We start from the raw sequence: 10558 nt of genomic DNA, 5'->3' as shown, positions 1-10558 counted from the left end.
TCTTGAAAGCAAGAGAAAGCTGGTAGAAAAAAACCTCCATGAGATGATATCTTTTTCAGCTTTGCATCAAAGTAACAGTCTAGCATCTTTGTCGACAACAAGTCTAAAAAAGTGGTTGTATGTATTATTATTTGATTATTTATTTATATAACTTAAATATTATTTAACATTCAAATGAATTTATTATTGCATGTATTTTATTTGTAGGAAAATTATAAAAAAGAGATGATTTCAAAGTATGGAATTAATCGGGAAAATCATCCTTCATTTGATGGAGTAGTTTGGTATGTGGTTTTAGGAGGAGTTACAAAGGGTAGGGTATATGGTGCACCTCGTATGCTAAAATCTATAGTTAATACAAGCTCTTCATAACATTTCTACTCGGTGGAGTTATCATATCCTAGTTTATTTTATCGAGCATTGCAAAAAGAGATAAAGAAAAAAGAGGAGGAGATAAAGAAAACAGATGATTTTATTTTTGAAATGAAACGGCATATGGATTCCATAAAAGAATATCTTATGAACAATCTTCAATACCATGATGTGACATCAAATATTGGCCAAGGTATGCCAACACTTATGGCCCCATCAATGCTGCCACCTATGGCTCCCCAAATAATGACACCTATAGGTCCCACATCTCCACCAATTTATTGACCTACACCTCGACCATCATATCCTGATTCATCTTACGTCAATCCACAATATCATGATTCGTCTCCATAACAAGCACAATGATTGTATTTCAACTTATTTGCATTAATGCAAGTTTAACTAAATTTTTATACTATGAATATTATTTTATTATTCCATTATTTTGGTGATAAAGTATTTTTAATATTAATTTATGTTGTTTATATATATTCTACAACTTTCAAAATATCCATAAATAATTAATTAAAAAATTAAAAGTCATTTGGATAAGAAAAATAAATTAATTTAATAAAAATAATATAGTCACCAATCGATTTTTCGTTACTGATTGTAAATAATCCATCAATCAGCAATGGAAAATCCATTGCTGGTTTGTGAGCATCGGATTATCTATTGCTGATCGTAAACATTGGAATTTTCGTTGTTGAAAAATCAGCAATGGACAAATTCGTTGCTCATGAAAAATCAGCAACGATAGATCTGCATCGATATTTTTTCGTTGCTAAAAAATTAGCAATGGATTTTAGTTTTATTTGCAATGAATTAATTAGTTGCTGATACTACATTTTTTTAGTTGTTGGAGGCATTTTGACTTTTTTGAGGAATTATCTAATATACTAAAACTCAACTACTCATGACACATCTAATAATTTCTTAAAATCTTAGAGTCGAAAGCATATGGTAGAGGAGTGCTGTTGTCCATATTCATAATCCAAGTAGGAGATAGGGTTAATGTTTACCATATATATATATATATTATGATAAAAGTATTTTCGAATCAGTTTAAGCATCATCCAAGACTAAATTCTTCTTCAAATGATCTTAAAGGTGCATCTTACGTTAGCCTTTTATTTCATTTTTATTCTTACACAAGGGAGAGAGGTACAAGGCTCATTGCTCTTCTTACACAGATTTTAAAGCATGTTTATTAAAGGATAATTAAACACAGATAACAGAACATCAAAACACAGGTACAATATCATTGTTCTTAAACTAATCATGAAGAACTTATTCCTAACAAGTATAGAACTAGAAATTTTAAAGGGATAGTGTAATTATGAATATCGACCACCATAACGTCTCTGCCTATGTTGATATGAAGTTAAGGCCTCTACAAAATCAGCCTTTCCAAAATCAGGCCATAGTGCTTTTGCAAAGAAGAGCTCACTATAGGCTGACTGCCACAGCAAAAAATTGCTAATTCTAAGTTCACCACTTGTTCTAATTAACAAATCAGGAAAAGGAAACTCGCAACACTTGGTTTCTAATTCCTCTTGAACTACACTTTCATTGATGTCCTCTACTTGAATCACACCATCCTTCACCTTTTGAGCAACACTTTTGCATGCTTGTACAACATCATATGTCCCGCTATAGCTGATAGCCATGATGAAATGGAATTTTGAGTTCTCTCTTGTCATCTCTTCTATGTCACATATCGTTCTCTGCAAAGACTTTGGGACCCTTGAGGTATCACCTATTATAGAGACTCGAGTACCTTCCCTGATAAAATCATCCAAACCAGACTTTAACAGATTCTCAATCATAGTGATGACGATATCAACCTCCTCCTTAGGCCTCGTCCAATTATCCATAGAAAATGCAAAAACGGTGACAACCTTAATACCCCATTGAAGGCAAAGCCTTGTAAACTCTTTCAATGACCTCACGCCAGCTTCATGACCTGAAGGAGTGAGCATCCCTCGTTGCCGAGCCCACCTGGAATTTCCGTCCATGATTACAGCAACATGCCGGGGCATGGACTCTTTGCGTAATCCCTCCGGCAACTGCATAGCCTGCTCTATTCCTCCTTTCTCCTCTTCTTTGAGACCGGAGTTCGTTTTCGTTGCGGCAAGTGGAGGAAATTCGTGTGTTTGGTCATCACTGGTCTTTTGATGGCTAAAGAATTGAAAGAATTTTTTAGGAGGAAGGGTCTTGCAAACTGAGGAGCGGAGGCGCAACGAAAGCATTGTATTGAAGACTAGGTAGTAGAGATTAACTTTGATTTTGCTAAGATATTTTTTATATTTATGTATTGGTTTTGTGTGCTGTTGCTAAAAAGGTGTTGATAAGCCGGCCGTTGAATGCTGACCAAGGTTTTTTAATTTGAATTTAACTAATTTAAAAATTAGCTAGCCAATCTCGAGGAGATTAATTTTAAAATAACATTAATTTTATTGGAAATAATTAACAATTGCCCACACTTTTTAATTCTTCTAGTTAACAACATGAAAAATTAGGTATGTGTAAGAGATGGAATCTTTCAAATTCCCACCAACAACGTATGAATAGAAAAATAATCTTGTCTAATGTTGAAATAAAATTGATAATATCAAAATGTTTGGGACTTGGTTGATAATAGGATACTAAGGTAAGGGTAATAGGATATCCAAAAGGTCTAATAAAATTGCCTGCTGTTAATGTTTTTGAAAGATAACCTCATTCTTTTTGTTTAATTACAGTTTAGTTTTATAAAATTTTCAAGTTTTATCCAATTGTACCTATACTCCTATCTTTTTTTTCAATTAGAAATTGAGCAAAAGCCTGCTAATGTTATCCTTAGTCAATATAATAAATCAACTGAAGTCTTGAATCATTTTCAACTGATGTTTCCGTGCTTGAATAAATTGGATTTTAATTTGAATAAAAATATATATTCACTAAGTTGAATCTAGTAGATTCAATAGATTGATCTAATTAAATTTAGTTAACTTTATAGAATAATCTTATTAAAAAACTTGATCAGGTTAATATCAAGAGATTTTTTTAGCAAAAATAAATTGATTTTAATTTTAATAAAAAAATAATTGATTGGGTTAATCCAGTTATTCACAATTGATTCGATAATTGATTAATCTAGGTTTAGTTTTAGATTAGATACGAGATAGGGTCTAATAACCATGAATAGTTTTTTCAAAGCTTTTTCTTCGTTAAGAAGGTTTTAGTATACTTTTCAAGGGATAAAAAAGGGTTTATGATGTTAAGAGTTGCATGCATACGTTTATTAGCAAAATTGAGACAAGCAATTATATATTTTCAAAACATTTCATGCCATCCACGACCAACTCAAAAAATATAAAACATCCTAGGATTTTATCACTGCACCATTAAACAGTTTTACTGACGGATTAATTCCGTCAGTGTAAGGCACACAGGCTGTTGGCAACATTTTTACTGATGAAATTCGTCCGTTAGAATATTGATCATCGGTAATATCCCATTCCATCACTAATTCTGTCAGTAATTAAAAAAACCAAACACCGACGGAACACCAATGATATTATAGACGGCAAAGCGTGCCAAAAAAATTTTCCCGCGAGAACTTTACTGATGGAATAATTTCATCTTTATTATCAACGGTAATCACCCACAGATATTCTGTCAATGATTGTGGCATGGGTGGTAAATATTTTAGAACTTTCTATCAAATATCGACGGATATATTCTATCGGTAATAATAAAGGTAAACACCGACGAAATATATCCTTGGTAATTGTGGCATGGGTGGTAATTTTTTCGTAACTCTTGTTAAAATACCGATAGGTCAGTTCCGTCTGTAAGGTCGTCGGTATTGATTTAAAAATATTTTTTTAAAAAATTAATTATTAATATTAAAAAAAACTAATTAACCAAATATAATTCTATTAAAAAATAGAATTATATTTTTTAAAAAATTATTTATTAATATTAAAAAAAAACTAATTAACCAAATATAATTTTATTAAACATTAAAAATAAAAAAATAAAGTTAAATATTATTCATCCAAATATTCATTACAAATTTAATGTGTTTCAAAAATAAAATTAAACTAGATTAACGGCGGAGCTGGAGGAGGAGGAGGAGGAGGAGGAGGTTGATTGTTACCGGGACTATACGACCAAAAGGGGTTGCACATGTATCATCACCCATCCTTGATCTCATTTCCATGATCATTTGACGGAGTTGATCATAATTCGTCGAGAGTCGTTCATATTGTTGTTTCAAGGCCATGAACTTCTTAGACTGGGTGCTCGATACCGATGGAGAGCTCCTAACGGTTGAGACACTATAGGCCGACTGCAATTTTTTGACCATAATGTTGGAGAGCGTGTAGACCTGATTTTTATCAGGTCCACCAAACGATCCTACCTACATCAATAAATTCAGATTGAAATCTAGATGGGTCGAAGCATCGTCCCCATATTTCTCCATCAACCAGCTTTATAGGTTTCCTGAATTTTTTTAAAAAAATATCATCATATTTAATTCAAGAAAATAATAACTTAGGAAATAAAATGATTGAACGAACATACCATGAAGTGTTGAGCATGGTTGTCCATGAACTGTTGCACTCCCTTTTGGCGGTCTTGACTCCGCACGTCCGTCTCTACAAACAACTCTATTGGACTCGGCTCACGTCCAAGAGACATAGCCTGTAAGGAAAAAAAATGTTGCAAGTTAATATATTTATAAGCAACAACAAATTAATTAACGATGTATCTCATTTAAATTAATCTTACCATCTGCTTAGCATGTGCGCTAAACGGGACGGAGCCACCGGTGTGCGTGTTCACCGAACCATGAATTTGCTAGTTCTGGTTGTCGGTGCCAGACTATGAGCGCCGTGAGAACCGCTCAGATGTCACGTGCTCAATTTATGCCATCCATATATCTCCCGAGATGAATGGCGGTTTGAATTCCTGCCAAACTGCCACCTCATTCCATCCTTAAAGACTGTTATTCCCGCATATCTTTTTGCTTTTTTTGGGTGTCATACCAAAAATCATGCAACCTCCTTCCATAGTAATAACTTAGAATTTAGAACATAAAATTATAAAATAAAAATAAATATTATTTTCAATGTTACCTAGTTGCCGTCTGATTCTCCCATACCCTCCTCACTCACCTATATTAGAAACTACCCATATTTTTCATATCTACAAAAATTGATAATTACACAAATATTGCAAAATTAACTCTATACAACCTAACAACTATAGAAATTCAACATCTATATAATTTCAACTAACATCTATACAAATTGATAAATAACTATTAAAGTAATCGAAATAATAAAAAACATAACAAGCAATAATATAATAAAATTAACATACATAAACTAATTAAATTTAACTAAATATTTCAATTAACATTTTAAAGGTAAATTCAACAATAACAACTCATATTTAACAAAATTTTCAATTATTATAGCAATACAAACAATAAAATAAATTGAACGAATAAAAAGAAAAAAACTAAAGACTTCAGAAATGAAAAATGTTTACTTTAATAGTGTGTTGATTTCAAGATTTTATCTACAAACAATACACAAAACAAAAAACACCACAAAAATAATCATAATTCAAACAAAAAAAAGTACAAAGATAAAAAAGGGAAATCATACTTTTTAATATGTTCAAAACTACAATGAAATCAATAAAAATATAATGAAAAACGTAGAAGATTGATACTAAGAGGAGAAGAGAAGAAATTTGAGGAGCCGGGAAAATATGAACCACGGAGGGTGCGTTGGTTTTATACTGCAATTTTACTGACAGAATTTTCGATGGACAATAAAATAATATTTATTAGGTGGTGGCATTAAATTCTGTCGGTATTATTTTGAAATTTACACTAAAATTTTGAAAATCCCTCCAGAATTTTTGATTTCTTCAGTAACTGTGCATCAGAGCACGCGCACATTGGAATTGCAGAGTCCGTTGGCAAATCCGTCGGTAACTACGCAGGAAGTTTGACAGTCATGTGCTTCATTTGTCAGTGATTATGGCAAGGGCCGTAATTTTTTTGCAACTCTCTATGACATACTGACGGATCCCATTCCATTGGTGATTATGGTACAATGCCATAATTTTTTTACGTCTCTCTATGAAATACTGATGGGTCCCATTCTGTCGGTATATCCGTCGATGAAACTTTCAATCTTTTTGCAAGTGATGTTTTTATGCCTGTCTATCCTCCTACACAAAAGTTTGAATTGCAAACTTACAGCACGCATAGCACAATAACAAGAGTTGACAATTATAAAATAAATATTTCATGTTCCAAATATCATCCTTAATATTACATTATTAAAATAAGGCTTTACAACACATTTAGTTAGAATTTTCATCTTCGTCCTCAATTGAATTATTATCAACTTCATCGCACTCTTCATTGTGGTTATCATCTTCTTCATCATAATTCTGTAGTCCACTAGAGCTCAAAACAACATTCAACTCCTCTAAATCAACATTAACAAGAGTATTGTCGAAAACACAAAAATTCAAATTTTCTTCTAAGTCAATCGAAGGAGCAACTCGGTATGGTTCAACCAACTCACTAGCTTGAAAGACTTCATCTATCACACTTGTGTCTTTGTTCTCATCCTGAACAACTTTGACACGACCCTTGGATTTCGTTTTTAAAACGGATAACCAATCAACTCTTGATCGGTCCTTTATAAAGGAAGGGGTGTATGTGTAATAAACTTGTTGGCATTGCTTTGCGAAAACAAAGACATCGTTTACGTTGCGATGTCTAGATTTTGAGTTAATTTCAATAAGACCATAGTGAGGATCTACTCTAATTTCTCTGTTAGTTATGTCATACCAATAGCATTTGTATAAAAACATTGTCTTCTGCTTGCTATGATACTGCAGTTCGATGACCTCTTCCAATCTACCGTAGTAGTCAACTTCAAACTCACTAGAAGTCGATCTCTTAATACAAACACTGTTGTTGTATGTCTTTCTTCTATGCCTGTATTCTTCAGTATGAAAGACATATTCATTGACAATACTCGTTATAGCACTTGATTTATCTTTCAAGGTCAGGCTTAGTAAAGACAACGAAATAGCAACACTACCTCCTATTTGATAAACCTTGTATATCAAATACAACACTAATCAATAAACATATATTCTGTAATATTTAAGTGTTCAATTAATTACCTTGTAGGGGATAATGAGTTTGTGATAGGACTTACATGTGTTTTAAATAATGCGGCAAATTGTTCATCTTGTAATTGAAAGATCTGAAATTCGGTCAGTTGTGAGTTATTAGATAGTAAGTATCGTCGATGTTGTCTGCATGGTTGTTCCAAATTATATGAGTTTATGATATCACAATACATAAATAGTACACTCTTGACAAAGTTTAAGTCGAACATCTACCTGCTTAATAAAAGGTCCCTACTCATCACAGTTAAATAGGACATAATTGTGTGTTTGTCTTAACTCTATTTCAGACAAATATCTTCCCCTTACAACATTTTTAGGTGTGGGTCGCCTAGGATTGGAGAATATTGACAAGTTCCCACTTGAAGACACTTCACCACCATTATCATGATGTGGAACACAATTGATCCTCGTTCTCAAATGAGGTTTGAAATAATATAAGATAAATGTTGAGATCTCCTTAACAATATAGGCATCACATATTGACGCCTCAACATGCGCCTTGTTCTTAACCTTTTTTTTTAAGATTGAACAAGTACCTGCATATATATATATATATATATATATATATTGAATTAATAAAAAATTATCAATTAAAAAAAACAAAAAAATGTTTAATTATGAATTATATAGCAACTGTAATATCTAACCTCTCGAATGGATACATCCATCTGTACTAGACTGGTCCTCCAACTTTTACCTCAAACGGTAAATGTACGGGTAGATGCTTCATTGAGTCAAAAAATGATGGAAGTAATATCATCTCAAGTTTGCATATTGTCTCGATGATATTCATTTCAAGCCTTTCAATGTGATCAACATTCAACTTGCTAAAGCATATATCTTTGAAGAAATGACTGATCTCCGTAAGTGCATCCCATATCATCTTTGGCAACAAATCATGAAAAGTTAACGGGACAAGTGTTTGCATAAACACATGGTAGTCATGACTCTTCATTTCACATAATCTGTATTCCTTCGTATTAACCAACCTTGAAATGTTCAAGGCATGTTTATCGAGGAAACGCAGACTCTTAAGCCATTTATAGACTAGTAGTTATGCGTTTTTTTTAACACGAAGCTTGGTCTTGGTTTTGCGACTTGTGACCCATCACAAACCAACTTTATATTTTTACGGTTACAAAAAACCACTACATCTAATCTAGCGTTGATGTTGTCCTTTGTCTTCCCCTTTACATCCATGACGGTGTTGAAAATATTTTCAAACACGTTATTTTCAAAGTGCATGACCTCTAGGTTATGGCGGAGAAGATTGGTCTTCCAATAAAAAGCTTCCAAAAGATGCTTCGCTTCACCCAATTATGGGTTAAACCAAAACCAAGAAACTTTTGCTTACTTGATTGGAGACCAAAAACAATGTTATCGTACTTTGACACAACATCATGCAATTCTTCACCAGTAAGACGTGGGGGTGCAACATCCTTTTCAACTTTGCCAATAAAAAAATCCTTTCTGTTCTTTCTGTACCTGTGATTTAGTGGCAAGAAACGACAGTGATAGTAAAAAAAAAAGCTCTACTCCCATTTGTTAGTGTGAATGCCTTGTTGTTCTCCATATAGTATGGATATGCTAGTTTTCCATGCATGATCCAACCAAAAACCATTCTATAAGCTAGGAAATCATTGATAATCCACATCAAAGCCGCTCTCATGATAAAATTCTACTTGCTCAAGATATCATAAGTCAAAGCTCTAGAGGACCACAACTACGTCAACTCATCAATCAACGATCGAAGACAAACATCTATATTCCGTCTTGGATAGCTCGGACTTGGTATGACTATAGATAAAAACATGGACTCCGACCTTTACACATCCTCAGTGGCAAGTTATAAACCATTAGTATGACCGACCAACAAGAATAAGGAGTAGCAAATGACCCGAATGGGTTGAATCCGTCTGTACACAACCCAAGACTCATGTTCCTTGATTCAGCTGAAAAGTGAGGATGCATACTATTAAAGTGTTTACATGCTTCGCCATCAGAAGGATGCACAATCACTCCATTAACCGCATGATGTGTATGGTGCCATGTCATGTGCTCAACAGTCCTTGGTGACATGAATAACCTTTGCAGTGTCTAGGTGTGATTGGGAAGTATCTAAGTTTTTTATATTCCATGAGAGTATTTCCTCTACCAATTCTGGGTTTGTAACGGGAATGCCCACATGTCATGCATTTGGTTAGCTCAGTATTTTTAAAGCAATATAACATGCAGATGTTTGGGCACATGTCAATTTTTTAGTATCCTAAACTGAGGGGTTTCATCATGGACTTGGCAACATAGAAGTTCTCTTTTAGCCTGTTCCCTTCAAGTAAAATGCTTCTCGCCCATTCGATAATCTTGTCATAACCGACCTCACTCAACCCGTGATCTGACTTTATGGTGTACACCTGTGTTACGGCCGACAATTTATTGTGGTTCATGCAGCCATCCCATAATGGTTCGTCAGAATCTTACAACAGATCAAAAAACCTTGTTGCATATACATTAGGTTCTTCTTTTATGATTGGACATTCACTAACATTATCTTCACTTATTATCATTGCATGCATAACCATATTACTATAAGGATTACTGTTATCATTTCCAACTTCATGCATATTGCTAGAACTAGAAGTTGACCCAACCACCTTTTTTACCATGCTCTTATTAGGAAAAAATAGTTCCTCGTGTGCATACCAACACAGGTAATCCTCCATAAACCCTTTGGTTAGAAGATGCATCATTACAACATCTTGATGCAAAAACTTTTTATTTTTACACTTCCTGTATGGACACCTAATACCGCCATCAATAAAATTCATTGGGATAGATGTTGCAAAATTAATAAAACCCTGAACTCGATTACAATAATCTATCCTCCGCAATCCTTAGGGTGAGTCCTGATACATCCATGAATGATCATCCATGACTTCTATCGAACATCTATAAAATTATGACGACA

The 10558-nt window shown here is 33.5% G+C and overlaps 1 protein-coding gene and 1 pseudogene across 1 annotated transcript; both read right to left on the bottom strand.

The window, feature by feature from the left end:
• Positions 1-1554: 1554 nt before the first annotated feature.
• Positions 1555-2659, bottom strand: LOC118055269 (dehydrodolichyl diphosphate synthase 2). Its single transcript, XM_035067118.1, has one exon. It carries the CDS (start codon positions 2622-2624, stop codon positions 1710-1712), a length of 915 nt encoding a protein of 304 aa, XP_034923009.1. The 5' UTR covers positions 2625-2659; the 3' UTR covers positions 1555-1709.
• Positions 2660-4468: 1809 nt separating this feature from the next.
• LOC140955218 (uncharacterized) lies at positions 4469-10337 on the bottom strand (annotated as a pseudogene).
• Between the last annotated feature and the right edge of the window lie 221 nt (positions 10338-10558).

The sequence above is a fragment of the Populus alba genome, chromosome 1 (assembly GCF_005239225.2).
Source record: "Populus alba chromosome 1, ASM523922v2, whole genome shotgun sequence".
Classification (NCBI taxonomy): domain Eukaryota; kingdom Viridiplantae; phylum Streptophyta; class Magnoliopsida; order Malpighiales; family Salicaceae; genus Populus; species Populus alba.
This window is presented reverse-complemented; position numbering and strand designations above follow the sequence as displayed.

Coding starts and splice junctions, on each gene's coding strand:
- LOC118055269 (XM_035067118.1), bottom strand. CDS start 2,624: ATGCTTTCGTTGCGCCTCCGCTCCTCAGTTTGCAAGACCCTTCCTCCT.